General features: G+C 37.9%; 1 protein-coding gene across 1 annotated transcript in view; it reads left to right on the top strand.

Annotated features, from left to right (window-relative positions):
- The window catches only part of Colec10 (collectin subfamily member 10), a 64,078-nt gene that overhangs the window by 24,750 nt on the left and 13,115 nt on the right, over window positions 1-26,213 (top strand). Inside the window, exons 2-3 of the mRNA XM_021183145.3 lie at window positions 14,428-14,499; window positions 18,781-18,852. Of these exons, the coding sequence (XP_021038804.1) occupies window positions 14,428-14,499; window positions 18,781-18,852 (144 nt within the window). The remainder of the gene's footprint in view (window positions 1-14,427; window positions 14,500-18,780; window positions 18,853-26,213) is intronic.

Genomic DNA, 26,213 nt, shown 5'->3' with positions numbered 1-26,213 from the left:
TCTATCTATCAATATATCTATCCATGCTACGTGTGGAGGTCAAAGGATACCTTTCAGAATTCAGCTGGCTCTCTCCTTTCACACTATGGGTTTCAGGGATGGAACTTGGATCCTCAAGGTTAGCAGCAGGTGTTTTTACTCAGGGAGCCATCTTGCTGGCCTGTGCGTTACAGGGTCTTATTAAGTTGCTCAGACTAACGTTTAATTTGTTATGCAGCCTAAGCAGACTTTAAATTTCCATCTTTCCCTATCAGCCTCCAGAGCAGCCAGGACTGCAGGGCTGTAGACTTTTTTACTTCTGTATTATATTCACTTTAATCTTGCTTCCAGATTATTCTCAGATACACTTCCATTGTCAAGAATCATGAAGGAGAACCTTCAACACTCTTCATTTATGTCTTCTTTGGATCTGCTATAAAATATAGCATAGATATTTATAAAGGAACATATAATATATGATATTGATATAACACATGGCATATGATATATGACATATATACACACACATATATACAAACATACATACATATATGTGTGTATTGGATTTATTTCTCATCAAGTGTTTGTTATTTAAACCTTTGCGTAATCTTCTAAAACCATTCATTGCTCTTTCTGAAAAGGAATTTTTCTAAGTTCTTTGAATATTATGATAATTATTTATTTCTTATATCAAGTATTCACCTTTTCTTTTGCCATTTATTTGTTTATAATCATCATAAATTTATGTATATTTACTTTAAACTCTCACCAGGTTGTTATGTATGACTTTTGCTTTCTTCTTTATGTGAACGAAATTCACACAGAAAGAATGTGTATGTGCCATTCAGTGATAGCAAGAGTTCAAGGGCATTTTGATGACCAGGAAACAACTTGGTCAAGAAGAGATTCTATAAGTTAACATCATAAAATAAGGTGTAAGAATTCCCTTGATGACAATCTGAAAGGTCATATACTAGACTAAGTGTGGTCTTACCCTACAGAAACTGCTAGAATATGAATATTTTGAATGAAGGAGTAACAGAGCAGATATTATTTCTAAGATTTGTTTGGAAGATAGTTTGATAAAGCAGAGTTCAGATTCATGTAAACTAGTATTTCAATGGTTTGGTGAACAGAAAATATTCCAATTGTATCGGAGGCATCAATTAGTTAAATATCACAAAGACCATTTAGGAATTATGTAAAATGGACAATAATTGGGGCCTGAAGACAGAATAGGTAAGAGAGAGATAACAAGAACAAGAGGAAAAAAGGAAAGGTAGAAAATGAGAAAAACTAAGAATGAAGATGGGCCTGAAGGCAGATAAATTATCAAAACCACTTGACTGTTGAATCTGGGACATTTAAGCATGATGGAAATATTGGGAAGGAAAATAAATTAGAGGAAGAAACAAAACCACTGCAGGGCAGTAGCAGGAGTATTGTTCTGTGTATTTGCCTAGGCTGCCTTATTGCTTTATAGGTTGTACCACAGACTGAGGCCAATTCATTAATCAGCCACTATGGGGAATGACATTTCAATCAATCACAAATTCATTTGACTGTATTGTCATTAAGCTCACATTTATCCATCTTGTCTTTAGGGATGTCACTCCTTTCATTTCAAAACCACTTATTGAACAGGCACCTATTGTAGCTCAGACTTGGTGCCAAGTGCTAGGAATGCAAGGAAGACAGTATGTCACTTTAGATCTATCCAATATTGGCATGACACCTTATAGTAGGAAGCTATGAGGTGGTGGAGGAGTACCCATCAGGGAACATCATTAATTCTCTGTGCTAAATTGCAATCCTGACATAGGCATGCTTGTGCCTAGAAGGCTTGTGACCTGGAACTTTCAGGAACACACCACCCAACAGAATATAAAACTTCACATGAGCTTTTATTGGTGAGAACGTTTTAGAACACATTTGGTATAATATACTAACAAAACTATCCATTGTCTCATTTTTGTGCACCTACCTTACATGTGAATATATTCTATTGAATCCCTCTCAGAGTCTACTTTTTTTAACAAAAGCAAGGGAGAGCTGGGGATGTGGGCAGATGGATGCAGATGGCTCTTTTTCTGCTCCTGTAACAGATTCTTTTAGCATTTGTTATACTGATTTTTGGCTTCTTGAGGCTGTGCCCTTGCCATGGATAAGGATGTTGTTGTCTTAATCATTATCTAGTAATTATATTATTGAGAAACTTGTATTAGCAAGTGAAAGAATCCAACACAAGCCAAAACAGCAAACAGAAGACAGAATGCCAATTTAACAGATTTCTGTATCAGGAAGCAATGGAGCCATGCTAGAGCCGAATGCTTGACCAACTTGTTCTGGGCTCACATTTCTTGCCTTGGCTTTGTTCTCCTCTATAGTTTCCACTGTGTAAAGCTTTTTCTTTCTTGTGCTGTTAAGATATATTCAGCATCTTGTCTGAAACAACTAAAGACAGATTGATTCTCCTCTATATTATGGAAGTTCTAATTAAAATCCTTAAATTGAAATTTGTGGTTCCTTATAGGGTCACATCCCAGAAAAAAATATACCAAGAGTAAAATCAATGGATTACTATTCAGTATATATATATAATATTTATAAATGGAACACATTTGATCCAAGGATTCCAGTATGAAATTGACCATCCATAATCTCACTTAAGCTTCAAGTAGTTCCATAACAAAGTAGTTCCATTCTCAATAATTCTGAAGAATAGAAGTTAATTGTTTAGTATAAAATTAATTTAAATTTAAATAATTGATTAAATAATTTAACACATTATGTATTAAAATTATTATCATTCAATTATTTATTAAATGTAGTGATTTAATGAAATAGAACTATACATTATTTAGCATGTTATTAAAGAGCTTTTATTTGGGAAATTTAAAGTTTGAGCCTATCTCATACATGTATATTCAAGGTATACATAAATGTACATTCATATGTACAGATTTGAATAAGTATCCCAGCACTTTTTCCCAAAGTCGGAGCCCTTAGCAAATTATATCATTTTTTTAGATAAATGTGCTTGTTTATTTTTACATAGAAAGTTTAAAATTGGTTAAATATTCAATTCTGCAAAATATCAGCCATCTTCATTGGATCTTCAATCCAATTATAGAGGAAAACAAAGCCAAGAGGAGAGCAAATTGCTCAAGCATGTGGATCTAGCATGGCTCCGTTCTTCCCAGATACCTAAGTTTGTAAATTGACATTTCAGAGCTCATCAATATTTTGAATTTATCATTTTCCATGCTTAAACTTTACATGAATTGATAGTACAAAGTCACATCTTCTTAAAGCATTGCAATCTATCTTGTAAGATCCTCCATGGAGCAACCTCCTACCTAAAGACAAGAGCCCAGTTAATTAAGATGCAACTGATTCTTTTGTACTGTAAGCCTGGAAGAATCAACTTTCCATAACTGTAAGAGAATGTCTGATATAACTAACATGTAAAGAGGTTTACTTTAATGCTTGGTATTAGAGCAAAACCATTACTTTTTGGCTATAAGTGGTGGCAAACATAGCAATGGCAGAGGTCATGAAAAAACAAACTGCTTAGTGCATGGAAAAGAAGCAGAAGAAAAGAGAGGGACTGGATTCTTAAATCTCATGCAAGGGAATGTAATCTATGACCAAGGGACTTAATACTATGTCCCAACTGCTAAAGGTTTCACTACCTCTCAAGTCTTTAAGACATAGACTACAGGAAACCTCTCTCCATCCAAACTCTAGCAGAAGATAAGTGATCTGATGGGTGCTGGAACTCTTGATGTGTAAGATTAGATCCTATGGATATAATCTGTTTATATTCAACCTTCTCAGGATTATTGCTTTCTGTAAATGACCAGTATGAATTTGTCTTCCCCAGCTCCTTTCAGTCTATTAGTAGTTCTCTCAGCAGAAAAGAAAAATGACCTAATTGCTCATGGCTTGTTTTCAAAGAATTCAGGTTCATTCCATTGAATTTTGGCTTCGCTTTCTAACTGTTCATTTCTCCTTCTTACCAGATTAGACTGAAAGAGTATAATCATATAGGCAGATAGTAAGTGGAACCACAAGAATTCTATGAAGCAGATCTTATCAAGTACTTGAATAAGACTCAATATTGTTGCCATGGTAATGTTCTTACATAAGGTGCTGTTGCTAGCCTTTAGACATTTGTTGACATGCTTAAGGATGATATGTTGTCATGTCTGTAATTGGATTCTTAAAAAAAAAATCAGCAAAAAATAGTTCAGGTAGTGACATCAAGCTAGTAGCTATATCTTTGTACTGGTATATCTGTTTGTCATCTTTAAGTGCATAAACATTTTCATAGTGTGAAGTAAAAAACTGTGCAGTCAAGCAAAAAAGTAATAAAGTTACCGGGTAGGGGTTGAGGTGGTGAATACATAGGGATAATCGCTTTTTAACTCCCCATTAAAATACAAACAGCAGAGCACACTAAATGAGTAACTGGATACTCTTCACCCATTGGATGAGATACCTTTAATTTGAAACTGTCCTGTGAAATATGTGGTTTTTCTCATTATAAATATAAAAAAATTAAGTCTCAGAGAGGTGAAATGTGAATTTTCAAACAATTCAATCTGTTCCCTGTATCTCAGGGAGAGCTGTGTAGAGAGGATTGAACAGAAAGAAAATGGGGTAGACAGGAAGGCAAATGAAGGCACTGAGGGAATGATAAATTGATAAACATGAGCAATGCAAACAATTGCAGAACACAAGAAGGACCATGTATTTCAGCAAAGTATCTGGAGAAGAGAAAGTGCAGGTTGAGTATAATAGCCTTGTTCTTTGAGGCTATCTCAGTCCTTGTATTGTAAGCTTCAAAACATGAGATGGAATTGGCAAATTTGGAAACAAAATGCAAGGAGGGAGGAGAAGCTTGCTATAGGGCAGAGTGTATCCTTGCAGGGGGTCTCATGCCACATGCCCCATTCAGTTCTAAGGGTGATCAGAGAAAAGATTGCTAACAACTTTTCTCCTGTCTCTAAGGTTACTTTAACATTAGAAAAGACATACTTTCCAGTGATTTTATTTAGCATTTCCAAAATGATTGTGGTAATTCCTTTACATATTTATTCCATTTAAGTTCATGGTACAGACTTGAGTTCAGTTATTTAATTTCAAATAAATCCTAACTTTAAAAAGGTGGTCAACTGTAATCTGTGGTGGAATTCTGCTGGGGAGATTATTACAGTATGCTGATGACCTGGAGGGGCTCAAGCAAATAATTTTTAGAAACTTAAAATTAGTCTATTATAGCTTAGCTTAGCTTGTTCTTTTTTTTAAAAAAAAGTAAGTAGTTATTTTTTTAAATGAAGGAATCTCATAAAATATTCCCAAGACACTAAAAAACAACATTGAAATTAGGGGCTTCTTTCCGGTGCTTGTTTTTATGTCTCCCTTCTGTTTTCACTAAAGTAACTCTCAAAGATTAAATAGCCAGGACCCGGGTGGAAGACTAAGAGGTTGTTTACTTCAGCTCTTGCAGGCAGGCTGGAGCAGTCATTTAGGTCACAGGAACTATAATCTTGTTTCTCTCCTTTAGGATCTTTCATCAGAAGCCACCAGGGAGCAGCAAATGACTAAATCACTCACCTTGCCTCCACCAGTGAGACACTTGCTTGGAAATGAATGAGAGATATCCCAGTGAGGGGAGGGAGGAAGGGAAAAAATAGCAGTACGAATACTCACACTCAAGTGGCTTTATGATCTTGCCCTTTACTGAGCAGGAATTGTCTCTTTAGTCCCATTCCATGGATCCACAATCCAAGTCCCAAGAATGTGAGAATAAAATCCATATAAAATCACGCCAGTTGTGCAGAACATGAACTTTGAGGAAAGATACCCAAAATATGAATCCCAATGTTACCATTACACATCCTATAACTGGATAGAGCTTGCCTCACCTCTGCTTGACCTCATTCCCTCATCTGTAAAATGGAGCTGAGGATAGCATCCTTCTGAAAGGTGGTCATGGGGATTAGATGAAAGAGTACATCTCAGGTAGAATGGACACTTTGGTTCATAATATTCAATAACACTATCATAACATTCGTAAAGTATCATACGGTTCAAACAAAATATAGACAATTCAGTCACATTTCAAGCAAATTCTCTATGTGCAAACAAAAAAATTGTTTAGGATGGCAGCCTATCCCTCAGCTCTTAGAGGACTGAATGTGAGCTTTAAGCAGAGATGAGGTGACACATTTAGTATAAAAAGGTAACCAGAAGAATTTAGCTCAGTCTTCTAATGGTAGAGAAGATAACAGTTTTCTATATAATGTTACACTGGGTGAAAAATGAGGAAATAAAGGAAAGAACAGATGAAAAAGATGGGGAAAGGGAGGAAATCTTCTGAAAGACACACACATACACACACACACACACACACATACGCACACACATGCACATGCGCACACATGCACACACACAAATAAAAAAAAATTATTTTTTTCCATTCTAGCACTGAGTGAAACAAGACTCAAAAAAGATAAAGGGACTCCCAGAATGCAGAATTGCTCAGCTAGTGAGCAACAAAGCCAAGTCTCACAAATTCTACCTTTGGGATACATTCTGCATGAATTTAGTCATCGGAATACTAACATAATCCTGACTATCTTTCTTGTTTAGAAGGCAATACAAATTGTCAATTTTTTCCTGGTAACTTTCCCCTGTCTCTCTGAAAACTTTGACAAATGTCAAGTTTCCTAAAATCTACCATCTGCTAGGAGCCACTGAAGCCTACAGAGAATGTGTTAAATTTACATGGGGAGGGCAGAAACAGACATGGGAAAATTCTTACTGGGATACTCAGAGACCCTGTGATAATTCAGAAGAATCTTAACCACACAGCATCTTGGTGGTTTTTTGGTTATTGTTGGATTTTTCTCTTTGCTTTTGTTTTAACTTAGGAACTAGAGTGAGAATAGTTTCTACCTCCTGGAATTACCATAATTCCATGTCAAAATCCTTAGCTCGAGTGCACAGCACATATTAACCTTGAAAAATAAACACCACCATCCCCAGCACTGGAAAACACCATCCAATCCAAACACAACCCCTCTAGTCTGACCACAGAAATCATCTAAGCATCTTTGTCAAAGCCAGTTCCAGAAGGATCCTGTAGTCAGCCTTGTAAAACAGCCAGATGCTTGGATAATCTCACAACCTGGAATCTCATTTTCCGTTATTCTTCATGCTTTCATTGTCCCGAGGCTGCCATGGTGACAATGTGGGTATATAATCACAACATGGTATATGTTATGCTCTTTATTTCCAAAGCACATTCACATTCTTATGTTGTTGATTCTAAAACAACTGGACAAGTCAGTGAGGGCAGGTAATACCCCACACTAATAATAAGGAAACACAGAATACAAGAAGGAGTAACAGTAGCCACCATAATTACACACCAGTTGTGCTCCTATCTTGTGTGTATCTTGGTCCATGGAAACTTCTTAGTAGCCCAAACTTCTTAAAGCCTGTTATTATTTTAATTTTCATGAAAGAAAAGTGAGGCTCAGAAAAGATGGCCATTTGTTTATGTTTCTCCAGATAGGTGACAGAAGAGCTTCGACTCAGGTCTGGATTCATCTTCCTCCAAAATCAATAAGCTGTATCAGCAACATATCAAAGAATCACTCAAATTATTAGCAACTAGCATGATATTATTATCTGTGACTTCTAACTCATAGTCCATTTCAGTAAATGTTTTAGTAAAACACTCCTTCAGTCAGTTTTAATTGTTAAAGGTCCACTCGTCTGTGGCTGTGGCAGTCACTGTCACATTTGTCAGCTGTTTGCTAATTCTAGTATCCTATTCTTAGTTCCCAGTCAATGCCTCAAATTGTGGGGCTCCACTAATAATGAGAGAAAAAGAAGAAGAAGATATACTGCAACTTTCTTTTTTATTAATTTATTAACTAGTTACTTGACAACTTCATAGAGAGAGATTACATTATCTACAATGAAACAACGCCCTAGCATCTCACTCCCTACCACTCCTATTTATCTCTTCTTTTCTTTTTTTTTTTTTGTTTCATTATTTTTTTTAATTAGGTAATTTCCTCAATTACATTTCCAATGCTATCCAAAAAGTCCCCAATACACTCCCCCCCCCCCCAGCCCCCCACCTACCCACCCCGTCCCCTTGGCCCTGGCATTCCCCTGTACTGGGGCATATAAAGTTGGAAAGTCCAATGGGCCTCTCTTTCCAGTGATGGCCTACTAGGCCATCTTTTGATACAAATGCAGCTAGAGACAAGAGCTCTGGGGTACTGGTTAGTTCATAATAATGATCCACCTATGGAGTTGCAGTTCCCTTTAGCTCCTTGGGTACTTTCTCTAGCTCCTCCATTGGGGGCCCTGTGATCCATCCAATAGCTGACTGTGAGTATCCACTTCTGTGTTTGCTAGGCCCCGGCATTGTCTCACAAGAGACAGCTATATCTGGGTCCTTTCAGCAAAATCTTGCTAGTGTATGCAATGGTGTCAGCGTTTGGAAGCTGATTATGGGATGGATCCTTGGATATGGCAGTCTTTAGATGGTCCATCCTTTCTTCACAGCTCCAAACTTTATCTCTGTAACTCTTTCCATGGGTGTTTTGTTCCCAATTCCAAGAAGGGGCACAGTGTCCACACTTTGGGCTTCGTTCTTCTTGAGTTTCATGCATTTAACAAATTGTATCTTATATCTTGGGTATCCTAAGTTTTTGGGCTAATATCCACTTATCAGTGAGTACATATTGTGTGAGTTCCTTTGTGAATATGTTACCTCATTCGGAATGATGCCCTCCAGATCAATCCATTTGCCTAGGAATTTCATAAATTCATTCCTTTTAATAGCTGAGTAGTACTCCATTGTGTAAATGTACCACATTTTCTGTATCCATTCCTCTGTTGAGGGGCATCTGGGTTCTTTCCAGCTTCTGGCTATTATAAATAAGGCTGCTATGAACATAGTGGAGCATGTGTCCTTCATACCGGTTGGAGCATCTTCAGGATATATGCCCAGGAGAGGTATTGCTGGATCCTCTGGTAGTATTATGTCCAATTTTCTGAGGAACCGCCAAACTGATTTCCAGAGTGGTTGTACCAGCTTGCAATCCCACCAACAATGGAGGAGTGTTCCTCTTTCTCCACATCCTCGCCAGCATCTGCTGTCACCTGAATTTTTGATCTTAGCCATTCTGACTGGTGTGAGGTGGAATCTCAGGGTTGTTTTGATTTGCATTTCCCTGATGATTAAGGATGTTGAACATTTTTTCAGGTGCTTCTCTGCCATTCGGTATTCCTCAGGTGAGAATTCTTTGTTCAGTTCTGAGCCCCATTTTTTAACGGGGTTATTTGATTTTCTGGAGTCCACTTTCTTGAGTTCCTTATATATATTGGATATTAGTCCCCTATCTGATTTTGGATAGGTAAAGATCCTTTCCCAATCTGTTGGTGTTCTTTTTGTCTTATTGACGGTGTCTTTTGCCTTGCAGAAGCTTTGCAACTTTATGAGGTCCCATTTATCGATTCTCGATCTTACAGCGCAAGCCTTTGCTGTTCTATTCAGGAATTTTTCCCCTGTACCCATATCTTTGAGGCTTTTCCCTACTTTCTCCTCTATAAGTTTCAGTGTCTCTGGTTTTATGTGGAGTTCCTTAATCCACTTAGATTTGACCTTGGTACAAGGAGATAGGAATGGATCAATTCGCATTCTTCAACATGATAACCGCCAGTTGTGCCAGCACCATTTGTTGAAAATGCTGTCTTTTTTCCACTGGATGGTTTTTGCTTCCTTGTCAAAGATCAAGTGACCATAGGTATGTGGGTTGATCTCAGGGTCTTCAATTCTGTGCCATTGGTCTACTTGTCTGTCGTTATACCAGTACCATGCAGTTTTTATCACAATTGCTCTGTAGTACAGCTTTAGGTCAGGCATGGTGATTCCTCCAGAGGTTCTTTTATCCTTGAGAAGAGTTTTTGCTATCCTAGGTTTTTTGTTGTTCCAGATGAATTTGCAGATTGCCCTTTCCAATTCATTGAAGAATTGAGTTGGAATTTTGATGGGGATTGCATTGAATCTGTAGATTGCTTTTGGCAAGATAGCCATTTTTACAATGTTGATCCTGCCAATCCATGAGCATGGGAGGTTTTTCCATCTTCTGAGATCTTCTTTAATTTCTTTCTTCAGGGACTTGAAGTTCTTGTCATACAGATCTTTCACTTCCTTAGTTAGAGTCACGCCAAGGTATTTTATATTGTTTGTGACTATTGAGAAGGGTGTTGTTTCCCTAATTTCCTTCTCTGCTTGTTTATCCTTTGTGTACAGAAAGGCCATTGACTTGCTTGAGTTAATTTTATATCCAGCTACTTCACCGAAGCTATTTATCAGGCTTAGGAGTTCTCTGGTGGAATTTTTAGGGTCACTTATGTATACTATCATATCATCTGCAAAAAGTGATATTTTGAATTCTTCTTTTCCGATTTGTATCCCCTTGATCTCCTTTTGTTGTCTAATTGCTCTGGCTAGGACTTCAAGTACAATGTTGAATAGGTAGGGAGAGAGTGGGCAGCCTTGTCTAGTCCCTGATTTTACTGGGATTGCTTCCAGCTTCTCACCATTTACTTTGATGTTGGCTACTGGTTTGCTGTATATTGCTTTTATCATGTTTAGGTATGGGCCTTGAATTCCTGTACTTTCCAAGACTTTTATCATGAATGGGTGTTGGATTTTGTCAAATGCTTTTTCAGCATCTAACGAGATGATCATGTGGTTTTTTTTCTTTGAGTTTGTTTATATAATGGATTACGTTGATGGATTTTCGTATATTGAACCATCCTTGCATCCCTGGGATGAATCCTGCTTGGTCAGGATGGATGATTGTTTTGATGTGTTCTTGAATTCGGTTAGCGAGAACTTTATTGAGGATTTTTGCATCAATATTCATAAGGGAAATTGGTCTGAAGTTCTCTATTTTTGTTGGGTCTCTATGTGGTTTAGGTATCAGAGTAATTGTGGCTTCATAGAATGAGTTGGGTAGAGTACCTTCTGATTCTATTTTGTGGAATAGTTTGTGAAGAACTGGGATTAGTTCTTCTTTGAAGGTTTGATAGAACTCTGCACTAAACCCATCTGGTCCTGGGCTTTTCTTGGTTGGGAGACTATTAATGACTGCTTCTATTTCTTTAGGGGATATGGGACTGTTTAGATCATTAACCTGATCTTGATTTAACTTTGGTACCTGGTATCTGTCTAGAAACTTGTCCATTTCATCCAGGATCTCCAGTTTTGTTGAGTATAGCCTTTTGTAGAATGATCTGATGGTGTTTTGGATTTCTTCAGGGTCTGTTGTTATATCTCCCTTTTCATTTCTGATTTTGTTAATTAGAGTACTTTCCCTATGCCCTCTAGTGAGTCTGGCTAAGGGTTTATCTATCTTGTTGATTTTCTCAAAGAACCAGCTCCTTGATTGATTGATTCTTTGAATTGTTCTTCTTGTTTCCACTTGGTTGATTTCACCCCTGAGTTTGATTATTTCTTGCCGTCTACTCCTCTTGGGTGAATTTGCTTCCTTTCGTTCTAGAGCTTTTACGTGTGTTGTCAAGCTGCTAATGTGTGCTCTCTCTAGTTTCTTTTTGGAGGCACTCAGAGCTATGAGTTTTCCTCTTAGAAATGCTTTCAGTGTGTCCCATAAGTTTGGGTATGTTGTGGCTTCATTTTCATTAAACTCCAGAAAGTCCTTAATTTCTTTCTTTATTCCTTCCTTGACCAAGGTATCATTGAGAAGAGTGTTGTTTAGTTTCCACGTGTGTGTTGGCTTTCTATTATTTATTTTGTTATTGAAGATCAGTCTTAGTCCATGGTGATCTGATAGAGTGCATGGGACAATTTCAATACTTTTGTATATATTGAAGCTTGTTTTGTGACCAATTATGTGGTCAATTTGGAGAAGGTACCGTGAGGTGCTGAGAAGAAGGTATATCCTTTCATTTTAGGATAAAATGTTCTGTAGATATCTGTCAGATCCATTTTTTTTCATAACCTCTGTTAGTTTCACTGTGTCCCTGTTTAGTTTCTGTTTCCATGATCTGTCCATTGGTGAAAGTGGTGTGTTGAAGTCTCCCACTATTATTGTGTGAGGTGCAATGTGTGCTTTGAGCTTTTCTAAAGTATCTTTAATGAATGAGGCTGCCCTTGTATTTGGCGCATTGATATTCAGAATTGATAGTTCCTCTTGGAGGATTTTATCGTTGATGAGAATGAAGTGCCCTTCCTTGTCTTTTTTGATGACTTTGGGTTGGAAGTCAATCTTATCAGATATTAGAATGGCTACTCCAGCTTGTTTCTTCCTACAATTTGCTTGGAAAATTGTTTTCCAGCCTTTCATTCTGAGGTAGTGTCTATCTTTTTCTCTGAGATGAGTTTCCTGTAAGCAGCAAAATGTTGGGTCCTGTTTCTGTAGCCAGCCTGTTAGTCTATGTCTTTTTATTGGGGAGTTGAATCCATTGATATTAAGAGATATTAGGGAGAAGTAATTGTTGCTTCCTTTTATTTTTGTTGTTAGAGTTGGTGTTCTGTTTTTGTGGCTTTCTTCTTTTAGGTTTGTTGAGGGATTACCTTCTTGCTTTTTCTATGACGTGGTTTCCGTCCTTGTATTGGTTTTTTTCTGTTATTATCCTTTGAAGTGCTGGATTTGTGGAAAGATAATGTGTGAATTTGGTTTTATAGTGGAATACTTTGGTTTCTCCATCTATGGTAATTGAGAGTTTGGCTGGGTATAGTAGCCTGGGCTGGAAATTGTGTTCTCTTAGTTTCTGTATAACATCTGTCCAGGCCCTTCTGGCTTTCATAGTCTCTGGTGAAAAATCTGGTGTAATTCTGATAGGTTTGCCTTTATATGTTACTTGACCTTTTTCCCTTACTGCTTTTAGTATTCTATCTTTATTTAGTACATTTGTTGTTCTGATTATTATGTGTCGGAAGGAATTTCTTTTCTGGTCCAGTCTATTTGGAGTTCTGTAAGCTTCTTGTATGTTCATGGGCATCTCTTTCTTTAGGTTTGGGAAGTTTTCTTCTATAATTTTGTTGAATATATTTGCTGGTCCTTTGAGTTGAAAATCTTCATTCTCATCTACTCCTATTATCCGTAGGTTTGGTCTTCTCATTTTGTCCTGGATTTCCTGGATATTTTGAGTTAGGATCTTTTTGGATTTTGTATTTTCTTTGATTGTCATGCTGATGTTCTCTATGGAGTCTTCTGCACCTGAGATTCTCTCTTCCATCTCTTGTATTCTGTTGCTGATGCTCGTATCTATGGTTCCAGATTTCTTTCCTAGTGTTTCTATCTCCAGTGTTGCCTCAATTTGGGTTTTCTTCATTGTTTCTACTTCCCTTTTTAGGTCTTGGATGGTTTTATTCAATTCCATCACCTGTTTGGTCTGGTTTTCCTGCAATTCTTTAATGGATTTTTGTGCTTCCTCTTTAATGTCTTCTACCTGTTTAGCAGTGTTCTCCTGCACTTCTTTAAGGGATTTTTGTACTTCCTCTTTAATGTCTTCTACCTGTTTAGCAGTGTTCTCCTGCAATTCTTTAAGGGATTTTTGTGCTTCCTCTTTAATGTCTTCTACCTGTTTACCAGTGTTCTTTTGTATTTCTTTAAGTGTGTGATTAAAGTCCTTCTTGATGTCCTCTACCATCATCATGAGATATGCTTTTAGAACCGGGTCTAGCTTTTCCGGTGTGTTGGGGTGCCCTGGACTGGGCGAAGTTGGAGTGCTGGGTTCTGATGATGGTGAGTGGTCTTGGTTTCTGTTAGTAAGATTCTTACGTTTACCTTTCACCATCTGGTAATCTCTGGGATTAGTTGTTATTGTCACTGTTTAAAGATTGGAGCAGACTCTGTGTTCCACTCACCAGAAGTCTCAAAATCCTGTTCCGGGTGTCGTGGGTAGCTGGTGGGTGTCAGCAGACCCTGCGCTCTAGCTACCCCAGTGCTGTTCAGCCTCTTCTTTTCTTTACATAGTCATTTCTATTTCCTGCATTCTGACCCACTTAATTTAACCAACACATTCTGCATGACCATGAGTTAGAGTCTTGTGGGCTCAGCAGAGGGTTCAAAGTTAAAGACAATGATCCCCTTCCGAACTCCTAGCATCTACAAATAGCCAAGAGTTCAGCAATAAGAATCAAGAGTCCATGAGCCTTTTTCTCATCCATGACAGACTGTTGATAGTCACTTTTATGTGGACCAGAGCTGCTGTGATGATTACAATGGATATTCTTTCTTTTCAGCTGTCTAATTCTTGTGGCTTTGGTCCATTCTCACATTCAAGTTGCAATGGCATTTTGAGTAATGTCTCATCCCCCTGGGGAGATTGAGCTTAGTCATTAGTTGAGATGACCTACTCTGTCTTGCTTTGTTTTAAAAGGAGATGATGGTGAAAGAGGTGACACAGGAGAAGAAGGCAAGGATGGCAAAGTGGGACGCCGGGGACCAAAAGGTAAGTTAGCCTGTCTGAAATGGGCAATCTAATGTGCAATGCCCCTCCCCCCTCCGCTCTCCATCTCCTCTTCCCTCCGTCCCTCCTTCTCCCACCCCTGCTCTCTCCCCCCTGGCCCCTGTCTTAGAAATTAACAAATTCACAAGCTCTCTACCCCAGATTTAGATACAATGTGTTTGAGGTATGGGTTACCTGATCAGCGAAGGGTCCCTATGGATTTGCCTGAAGGCTAGACGCTGTTGTATTTCTCAAGCTGTATCATTAAGATTGTTCACCTGTGTGGCTAAGGGAGGAGCAGGCTCTGACAAAATATAAGATGATGAGTTTTAAGAAACATAGGTATCATAACTTTGAGGGCAAGGATACAGGGGAAGAAGGACTCAGTTTTCTTTAAGAGGACAGAGTTTGTCCATATTCCAGTGAGTAGATGAATGACACAAATTGGACTTAGTCCCCCCCCCTTTTTGTTTTCTTCTTCTTTTTGGGATGTGGTCACAAAGGTGGACAGTGGACATGGGAGGAATAGAAATTGAGTGCAATGGAGTACATGATATGAAGTTCCCAAATAATCATGAAAATATGTTTGGGGGGGTCGGGAAATAGTTATGTTCAAAGAAAGGGCTGCCCTGGTCCTTTGAAATGCTTGTCTTTTCCCAATTTCTCTATTTCTTTACTTTGTTTTCCTTATAATAAAAAATGATGGAGGGTCTTGTAGGAAAACAAACAAACAAACAAACAAACAAAACAAAGCAAACAACAGTAACACAAAAAGCTACTTAGATGTTTTCATGAATAAACCTAAGGGTAAACCTTATTAAAATTAAGTCAATAAGCAAAAGGCTCTGGAACACCACTGCTTAACTTCCAAACACCTCTGTTGTTTCCTGTCTTATGGAATTGTACTCAGGGACCACTTGTTTTAAAGTTTTAAAGGGTGGAAAAGACTCCCAAGCTCTTAGGTCTCAATCTGAGAAAGACTGTATGATTCTAAAAGTTCTTAAGCTAATTGCTAAGTTATTCTCACAAAACAAAGATTTATAGCTAGTAAATGTTTTTATAGTATCACTTATTGTTAGTTATTTTATAGTATCACTTATTTGTTAGTTTTTTTGGCTTTTGTTTTTAGTTTGGTTTGGCTTCATTTTCCTTTTTGCTTTTTGAGGGCATTTTGTTTTGTTTTTGTTTGGTTGGTTGGATTTTGCTTGTATTTTATTGGAGGTATTATAATACAGCCTTGGAAAATTCTAAATTTGTTATGTATACCAGGCTAGGCTTCTAGTCTTAGAGATTCACCTGCATCTGCCTTCTGAGTACTAGAATTATAGGTGTGAGCAACCATGCCCATCCCATATTATTGGGTTTTTTTTTTAAAGAGACTTTAAAATTGTGTAGGGGGTCCCTGATGATTAGTTACAAACTTAGCAGCAAAGTAAGCTGTGGTGGATCATATCTGCCATCCCAGCATACAGACTTGAGGCAGAACTGCTGCATTTGAGGTCAGCCTGGGTCTCAGAGTGAACAGCATGCAGTCTGTGTTACAGTGTGAGATGCTGTCTCCAAAGAAAAAAATAAGTAACAGAACTTCAGCAAGACAGTTTCTAATATCTCTTTCATCACCAGGTTTTATGGCTATGCATTCTCTTCCCTGTTCTGAAGTAGCTAAAATCTTGTTTGAAAGCAGAGGGAAAAATCAATCCTAAGGCAAAACCAGAACTTTATCTAGAGGTGAATCTATCTAAAACAAAATAGAAGACGCTTACTCTGCCACTTATCTACTCTTTATTTTACAGACCCTTTGCTGTGGGCATTAGTCAATATTGGGCAGTAAATATTTTAACACCAACATGCCCAGAATTGTCAGAATCATCACATTTCAATTAACAGATACCTTTTTAACTCTGTTTGAACATAGGATATACATATTAGTGTCTTGGGTTCATTTTCTGGTTTTGTTTTGTTTTTTTCTAGAAAAATACCATTGAGTATATTTTGTGTTGGCAATCTACTGTTGAGCTGCCTCTCAAGTGTGGTTTTTATACCCAGTGAGAGTTCACTGGCAAACCCTTTTTCCCTTTCCAAACATCTGCCAGTCTGAGAGAGTTTCTGGGTTGGGAATGTGCATGTGTGTCCACTTTTCCTCTCAGTACTGGAGCTACATTGGGTTTAGACCCATGCAGGGCCTGTGCATACTGCTACAGCCTCTGTTTTGGGCATATCAGCCCTGTTTTAGAATGCCTTGTTTCTTTGATAGCCTCCATTCCAATGGCTCTTAGAATCTTTCTGTGACCCCTTTTGCAGAGTTCCTTGACCCCTGATGGGAGGGATTTGATGGAGACATCTTCTAAGGTGTCTCTCTCTCTCTCTCTCTGCACATTGTTCAGTTTCATGTCTCTGTTTTTGTTTCCATCTACTTCAGGAGGAAGCTTCTCTAATGATGACGTCCTGGGGAAATCACTGAATTTGAGTACAACAGAATGCCATCAGGAGTTGTTTTATTACTGTGTTCCATTAGCAGAACACTAGTATATGATTTACTCTCCAAGTCCATGGCCTCTCTAGTCCCAGGGCCTTGGCCACCCAAACAGGTTGAACATGGGTTCCATCTCATATCAAAAGCATTAAATCCAATCACAGACTGGTTTATTACCTACACAATTTTTCTGCTTCTATCAGACCAGAATATCTTGCAGGCAGGACAACATTGCGGATCAAAGAGTTTGTAGCTGTGTTGGCATTTTCCTTTATCTTCTGGTAGCATTCAAAGTATGTTCCAGTATCATGGACACTGGGCAGTAGTAAGTACATTGTAGCTGTGTGTAATTGCTCACAATTATAATTTAGGCACTTAGAAGGCTGTTTCAACATTATTTAAGATAAGCCTGGGCTACAGTATGAAAGTTGTTTAAAACTTTCAAGCAAATACTAAAACAAGCAAAGAAACAAATAAATTGTAAAATGTTGTTTGCTAAATTCTTCCACTGATGGTAATAGTCACATCTAGGAAAAAAATTAAAAATCATTGCTGTGTCTAATGTGCCATATATAATACCTCTGAAAACAGTTTAGGTGGTGGTGTTGCTTTGGAAAAATTAAAATCAGCCCTAGCTTAGGAAAAAGTTTAATCTGTATAGTCCCTGGCAGAACCTCTTTTGTCTTTTCCCAAGATTTATTCTTTAAAAAGAACAGTCCAAGATGTTCTTTCATCATGTAGACTATCTATCAAAGCATCTGAGAGTTTACTTTGCTGTGCAGAAACTTTTAAATTTCATTTAGTCCATTTGTTATTTCTTGAAGAAATTCCTGTGCTGTTGGAATATGGTTCAGAAAGTTTTTGCATATACATATCTTGATATATGTTTTGATGTTTTCTTCTAGTAGTTCTAGGATTAAATATTAAAGCCTTTGATCCACTTTGAATTGATTGTTAAGTAGCACAAGAAAGATAAATCTAGCTTCATTTTTTTTTTTGCAGTATATCCCGTTTTGTCAGCACCATTTGTTTAATAGGCTGGTTTTTTATTCCAGTATAGTTCTTGACACATCCTGATAAAAATTCAGATGGCTGTAGCTGTGTTATTTCTTCATATTCTGTTTACTGGTCAACATTAATGTTTTTATGCCAATATCATGTAGACTTTGTCACTATGGCTCTGTAGCATAATTTAAGGTCAGGAATTGTGATACCTCCTGTAGCATTTTTTCTTTTACTCGCTATTTTATTTATTTACATTTCAAATGTTATCCCCTTTCCTGATTCTCCCTCCAGAAACCTCCATCCCCCCTTCCCCTGCTTCTATGAGTGTGTTCCCCCACCCACCTCCCTGCCCTGGCATTCCCTTGCACGGGGGAATTGAACCGTCACAGGACCAAGAGCCTCTCCTCCCATTGATGTCTGACAAGGCCATCCTCTCCTGCATATGCAGCTGAAGCCATTGTCAACCTAATTATTGAGCAAACCATCACAACTAGGCATCTTAGGTAGAAGATAGATGGATAGATAGATAGATAGATAGATAGATAGATAGATAGATAGATAGATGATAGATTGATATGTATTATATGTGGAGAGAATTCTATATAGAATGTAGAATAATTTTTCTATATAGTATTCAACATATTCTACCTAAGATACCTAATATATATACCTAGTATATAGATAATAACTAATATAAGTAAATATATATGTATATTGCTATTTATTTTAATCAAAGATCATGTAAGTCACATTCTTAAAGAAAAGAAAGGCCTCATGTTATAATACTGGCATGCTTTGTTTTTCAGGAGTGAAAGGAGAGTTGGGTGATATGGGAGCCCAGGGTAATATTGGCAAGTCTGGCCCTATTGGCAAGAAGGGTAAGTTGGCCATGCTATTTAGCAGTACAAACTAAAGCAATCGAGCACATAGTGAACACATTCTTTTAATGCTTTATGTCATGAAAATGATCACTTTTCTTTCTCTTAAATAGTGTTCATTCTATCTCCTGAACTTGACTCTTATACAAATAATATATCTCATAGCTGAGAATCAAAACTAAACTATGGAGTAAAATTAACCAAGATTTCAGAACAGAATCAAACATAAAGTTCTGGTATGTTCTATGTTGAACTCTCTCCCTGGATCTATGAAAAGCTACTAACCCTTGCTATGACCCAATGATAATATGAGTTAAATATTGTCATGATTACTCATATAACACAATGTTGACAAGCATAGAGTAGAGAAATTAATAATAACATCTCCAAAATCTATTATCAAGATAGGAAACTGAAAGCCGGGCGTGGTGGCACACACCTTTAATCCCAGCACTCGGGAGGCAGAGGCAGGAGGATTTCTGAGTTCGAGGCCAGCCTGGTCTACAAAGTGAGTTCCAGGACAGCCAGGGCTACACAGAGAAACCCTGTCTCGAAAAACCAAAAAAAAAAAAAAAAAAGATAGGAAACTGAAATATATCCAAAAATGCCCACCCTTTCAGACATATTCAGCTATAACTGCAGCCTCAATAATTTCCTTTTTATTACCCAATCTCCCCTTCCCTGCCCTCTTCCCTCTTCTCATAAAACTTCACAATGGTAAGTCTCAATTGTTCTCAAATTCATTAATTCACACACACACACACACACATATATATATATGTATATATACATATATATATATGTATATATATATGTGTGTGTGTGCATGCATATATATATATATACATATATATACATATATATACATATATATATATATACATATATATATATATACACACACGTATAGGCATTGTTCCACTTGGTTGGAAACATAAAGCTGAAGAAAAAGTCAAAATGCTTTGCCAGCAGCTCAGAGATCATTCAGAAAGATAAGAATTTCTCAATAAGAATTATAATCCTGAATAACATAAGTACTAGAGGTGCCAAATGGGAAAGGAAGGAAGGATTGAGATGGGGAGGGGAGAAACTGAAATAGGTCTTAGGAAATGGCAACAACTTTTCATGCACCAGGAAAAGACATTTGAGATAAATGCACAAAATCGTTCTATGAAGGTTCAGATTAGAAGCTCAGTGTCATGAATGTTATAATAATGTATCCTTTATGTTATGATGAATGCATAATTCATAAACCTTTGGCCCTTTTCAAAACTGATCAAGTGCCTAGTGGTGCTCAACAGTGGATTCTTATAGGCAGCTTGCCAGATTGGAGTCTGAGCTGAGGCTTGTGGCTTCTAGTCTCATCTGGAGGCTCTGTGCCATCTCAGCTCATACCTCTCCACATTGATCCTTAAGGAGTTTCCTTCAGTTGAACTGAGAGACATGGATAGACATCTCTCTTGGATGTTTGCCACTGGTTGAAATCTTTAAAGCTGGGGAATGCTACAAAAGCTCTTCATCGTCTGTGGCAGCTGTTGTTGCTTGAGTCTGGTGGTTTTATAAAAAAATAAAAATCAGAGAAGCACTATCTTCAGAACACTTCATTTGCACAGGTCTTACCCAAAACCCTGAGAGGAGGCTTACCATAGGTTTATGCAGATATATAACTTGGTAAGCATTTTATATCCATCAGCTGAAATAGTGATTCTCTATAGTTTTAAAATGATTACCCTCCAACAGTTCACATATGTAATATATTAATATATAATTGGTATGTATTATATATATTAAAGTATTTTTCTTTTTCAACCCTTAACCCATTTGTTGATATTGTTACCAACAAAGCATGAGTTAAGACCACTGTCTCCAGCTCTAAATTTTCTCTATCATCCTTCTTGTATTCAATGATTTGGGAGTGGACACAAGTATTCAAGAAGTGAACTGAGACAGGCTTAAGTGAAGAAAAACATTTAGCTTGGACCTCAGCTGATATGTTTATGTAGTTTGAAGTTACTTTCATAAACAGTTAAGTTATTACTAACAAGTACAACATAGGAATAGCTTCCAAGAATACTCCAACCACCTACTGTGCGGGCCAGTACAAGTCATGAAAGTACTGTGCCCAGGCACATGCAGCACAAGAAATGTAGAAAAATAAACAAGGGAAAATGCTTGACAAATCTAGGGGTGGACATAATTTGGAGTTTTGCAAGTCAGACATCTCAGGCATACATGATGTGTATGCCAAAATGAGTCCTCATGATGGCAGTCTGAACATCCACACCCTATCAAGAACAAATTACAATGGTGGAAGAACAGTAGCATAGTCAACAATCAAACAATGGCTAGACTTTAGCTATAGGGTAAGAGGCTGAAAGCTATATCAAGTTAATCTTTCTGGAAATTATGACTGACTAGGTATTTTTTTAAGTGCTTACACATAAAGGCATGAGAGAATAATAACCATGCTCTGGAGCATAAGGAGTCAATGTGAAATTAAGTTGTGGATCCTATGTAGGGCATTCGTCAGTTCATATGCAATGCCCAGTGTACAGGGGAAGCAACATTGAGAGCCATGGGTGTAACTAGAAACTTACTCAGACTCCATTGATTCTGAAGGATTTCCAAAGAACAGAGAAGCCCTGGAAAAATGCTCCATAATTTAGTTATAACTCCAGAAAAATCTGAAAAGCATTTGATTAAACATATACCAATTTGGTTTTTTTTAGCATAGCAAACTAAGTATGCAAGAAAATACTTAATTGAAAGAGAATATAAACAACAAAGAATCTACTTTTAAAACATTCAATTAAAAAAAAAATCTCAAAATGTCGTTCTCAGGATTGGTAATGAGGTTAGTGTCTCCTTCCATCTCGAATTCTAATCAACATTTCTCATGAGCATCTAGCCAGGATACAAATACAAGAAATGAACCAGGCATCACAAGAATAGGACACAGACAGATTCATTACATACAGCTGATTTATTGCATGACCAGAAAATTGTAAATAAGCTGCAGATAAGCTACTTGTATGGCAAGTAGTTTTAGGATGCCAAATGAATAAAAATCAATTTGACTTCTAAATATGAAGAATGAAACTAAAATAACACCATTTATCTTAGTATCAAAGTTATCATGTACCTAGGAATGCATTTACTAAAAAGTGTATAAGGCCTCCACAACAAACACAACATGGCAATAATCGAAGGATATGTTGATACTATTTTTCAATGGAAAATCAGCTGCCTATCTCTAAATTGTACTGGGTTAGCTAAATATTTGTATTTAAAAGTAATAATAGAATGTGTGAGTTGGCTCAGTGTGTAAAGGTGCTTGCTGTTTTGCATAAATATAAGTACAAATGACAGAAGTCTGTCTAGGGTTATTTCAGAGATTGTTGGAAATTCTACCCAAATCCCAAGCCAAAGTTCATTCAGTGCTATTTTAAGAAATTCAAACAGCAATTTTAAATAGCAAATCTTCTAACACTATACAATCAAAAGCTAAACTAAATTGATATTCACCTGATAATGGGTGACAATAGGAAAATATGGTCTTTTCTTTCTCTTAGTCTTCTGAACGTTATGTGTATATAACTTTGTGTATACAATAAAAGCATTGAAACCCATAGTACAGTCCTCTTGGCTCTGATTGCATGGTATGGTAACATACTGTGCAAAGTGTGCATGCTCTATGTTCAGAACCAGGACTTCCAGTGACACCGCCGGATACAACCTAGGTGAGCATTGCCACCAACACCTCAGATTCACTATCTGAGTAACTTTGAATTGGCTTTTGATTGTGGAATTTTCAAAAACGTTTTACTGTTGGCAAGTTCTCAGGAAACACACATTTACTTATTTAACCTCAAATGTGGTCATAACCCACAATTTAAGGGACACAGTATTAGGTAACAGAGAAAGGAAGAGTGACAAATCTTTATTTAGTATGACTAGCTGAGTCCCAAAGTGGATGGATCCCAGAAATGTTGAATAATTAAATTTGGAAATGATGGGTTAACTAAACTTCCTTCCTCCTTCTGGTCACTTTTCCTTCATGACTCAGAGATGCATCACCCAGAGTACACCTCTATCACTGTCCTCATGGATTTTATTTGCCCCTGTAGAATATTGGTTTCTGGGGGGTGTCTTAATTAGGGTTTCTATTGCCATGAAGACATACCATAGTGACCCTTATAAAACCTAATGTTTAAGTGGAGCAGGCTTACAGTTTCAGAAGTTTGATTCATTATCCAATGGTGGAAAACATGGCATCATACAGAGACATGGTACTGGAGAAGGAGCTGAGAGTTGTACATCTGAATCTTCAGGCAGAACAAAATGAACTGTTTTGAGCCTCTGAAACCTCAAAGCCCACCCCCACAGTCACAGACTTCCCCTAAAAGCCACACACACACACACACCTCCTCCAACAAAGTGAGCTGCCTTGAGCTTCCTGAGACCTCAAAACCCACTCCTACAGTGTCCGATTTCCTCTAAAAAGCCACACCTCCTCCAACAAGGCCATACCTCCTAATGGACCCATTCTTTATGGGCCAAACATTCAAAACCATGAGTCTATGGGTACTATTTTTAGTCAAACCACCATAGAGTTACGAGATGAATAGAGTATTTATTGGATCTGTTGACTTAAAACATAAACAGGAGGCTAGTAAGAGAAAATGGTAGGTAAAAGAACTTGCTGAGCAAACCAAGGTCAAAATCCTGAAGACCAATTTTAAAAGATGGTGTGGCAACTGGCACCTGTAATCCCAGCATTGTGGTGATAGGAAAGGAAAGTGGAGGCAGGAGGATCACTGGGACTTGCTGGTCTCCCAGTAAGGTTCCAGGTCTAGTGAGAGACCTGGTCTGAAAAAATAAGGCAAAGCATGGTAGATTGGGACACTCAATATCCTGTTCTGGCTTCTGCAAGCGTGCACACACACATAGGCATACAAGCACACATATACAGGTGTACATGTACCATACTCACATACATAAATACACATACAAAATACACATACAAAATGTGTGTGTGTGTACATGTGCATGTGTGTGTTCACATATAAACTACCTGAGGATTATAATTTTACCTTTATGCCTATAACACAGTAACAATGTTCTAATAATTTGTTGTATTAAGAAAGCCAAAAACTTGGCTGTGGATACAGCTGAATGTTAGCAAGCTCATGTAGGACAAGCTCTGTGTTTCATACACAGAAATACACATATTTATTCATACATAGGTATTCATGGGTATAATTAAAAACTGAATGACAGAACATACTATTTCCTATAAGGTAGCCTAAATTTTCACTCTCTTCTTTTAAGAACCACTTTTATACACTACCAGTTCCAACATTGGCTGCCGAAATTCCCTTCCCTCTAGAGATGTGTCATAGAAATTTATGAGCATGTCTTAAGAAAAATGGAGATGCAGTATTTTGGCTTACCTGGACTAATTTCATTTTTTAATCAGTACTTGGAAATTTATTGTCCTCGTTTGGCCATGGCCCTCCTAAGTTTTTCACTGGCTAGGATTAATCTCAACTTTCTCTCTAGGCTGACCTTAATGCTGTCACCTGCATGGTTAAGGTAGCTTTCCAGATGTCAATATTTCATTTTAAGAATAAAGAATAAGAATGATTTAGTATAGGTAAATTCAATCTCATAGCAAAGTAAATGTTTTCACTTAAGGCCAATAATCTTTTTCATGTTGAAAGCATTCTGATTTCTTTTGTTCCTCTGAATGTGACCTCTAATTCTTTACTTAAGACACTTGTTATAGGCATATTCCCACTCCCAGGTCCAAATAAGATTTTGTTGGTGACTTGAAATTATAATTAGGAAAGATAGATATACTAAGCCCAAATATTCAGTAAGCAAGCGAAGGATGTAGTTGGAGTGTTTTACTCTGAATTCATGTTGGCTCAGCATCCTCTGAGTAGAGGCCAGTGAGAAGTCCATGAAGAGATGGGATGGCTTCATTTGCTCTCCTAGTGACTTATCATTTTAGGTACCATTATTCCCATTTAAGACATAAAAATACAGACTTAAGAAAATTCAGCATCCTATCCACAAAGCAGCAAACACACAATTCAAACACGGGGACACTCACTTTCATGGCTGTGTCTTCCAATTTGTCACAAAAGGAAAGGACTTCATGTCAAAACATTAAAACTTGGCCACAGGGATTACAGCTTTTCAGAATAGAAGAAGTCACATATCAGTTCAAGAAACCATGCCCCAAGCTAATCAGACCAGGATGGTGCCGCCCTGTAGTCTTTTCTGCTGGAATTCCAAGGGTCTTTTCCTGTTCTGACCACCTACCAGGTTTTTGGTTTATTTTGAAATGTTAGCACATCATGATGTCAATGTCCTTGTTCTCTTGTGTGTTTTGATTTCCTTAAAAGCCAATCCTTCTACCAAAGCAAATATGGGCCATTCTTATTCCTGGCAGAAACCTCCAAGATTTGCAATAGATGTCAAAGCTGCAGATAATAATCCAGAGCCTTTATTCAGCATGAATTTGTCCCCAATTCATACATTCTTCACTTTGTTTTGTTCTTTTTACAGTCCAGTCATTGCCCATTCCCAAGTTCCTCATCCCATTCCTGCTGTCCCCTGTATCCCAGAGGATTTTCCCCTCCCCAGGCCTTTCCCTCCCTGGGGCCTCATGTCTCTCCAGGATTAAGCATGTCTTCTCCCAGTGAGGTCAGATGAGGCAGTCCTCTGTTATATATGTGTCTGGGTCCTCTGACAAGCTCCATGTATACTGCCTAGTTGGTGGCTCAGTGTCTGGGAGTTCCCAGGGGTCTGGATTAGTTGAGACTGCAGGTCTTCCAATGGGGTCACCCTCCCCTCAGCTTCTTCCATCCTTCCCCTAATTCAACCATAGTGGTCCATGATTTCAGTCTAGTGGTTGGGTATAAGAATCTGTGTCTGTCTCAGTCAGCTGCTGGTTGGGCCTCTCAGAGGATAGCCATGCTAGGTTCCTGTCTATAAGCATACCATAGCATCAATAATACTGTCAAGCCTTGGTACGCCCCCATGAGATAGTTCCAAAGTTGGGCTGGCCACAAGATTGCCTTTCCCTCAGTCTCTTCTCCACTTTGTTCCCTGCTATTCTTTAGATAAGAATAATTCTGAGTCAGAAAGTTTGACTGTATGTTGGTAATCCCATTCCTCCACTTGAGGCCCTGCCTATCTCCTGGAGGTGGTCTCTTGGAGTTCCCTCTCCGTACTTTTGGGCATTTCATCTAAGGTCACTTTGAGTCCTGAAAGTCTCTCACGTCCCAGGTCTCTGGTACCTTCAAGATGGTCTCCCTACCTCCTACCCCATGAGGTCATATATTTCCACT

The sequence above is a fragment of the Mus caroli genome, unplaced genomic scaffold, assembly GCF_978045245.1.
Source record: "Mus caroli unplaced genomic scaffold, Mus_caroli_1 scaffold_16, whole genome shotgun sequence".
Lineage (NCBI taxonomy): Eukaryota > Metazoa > Chordata > Mammalia > Rodentia > Muridae > Mus > Mus caroli.
This window is presented reverse-complemented; position numbering and strand designations above follow the sequence as displayed.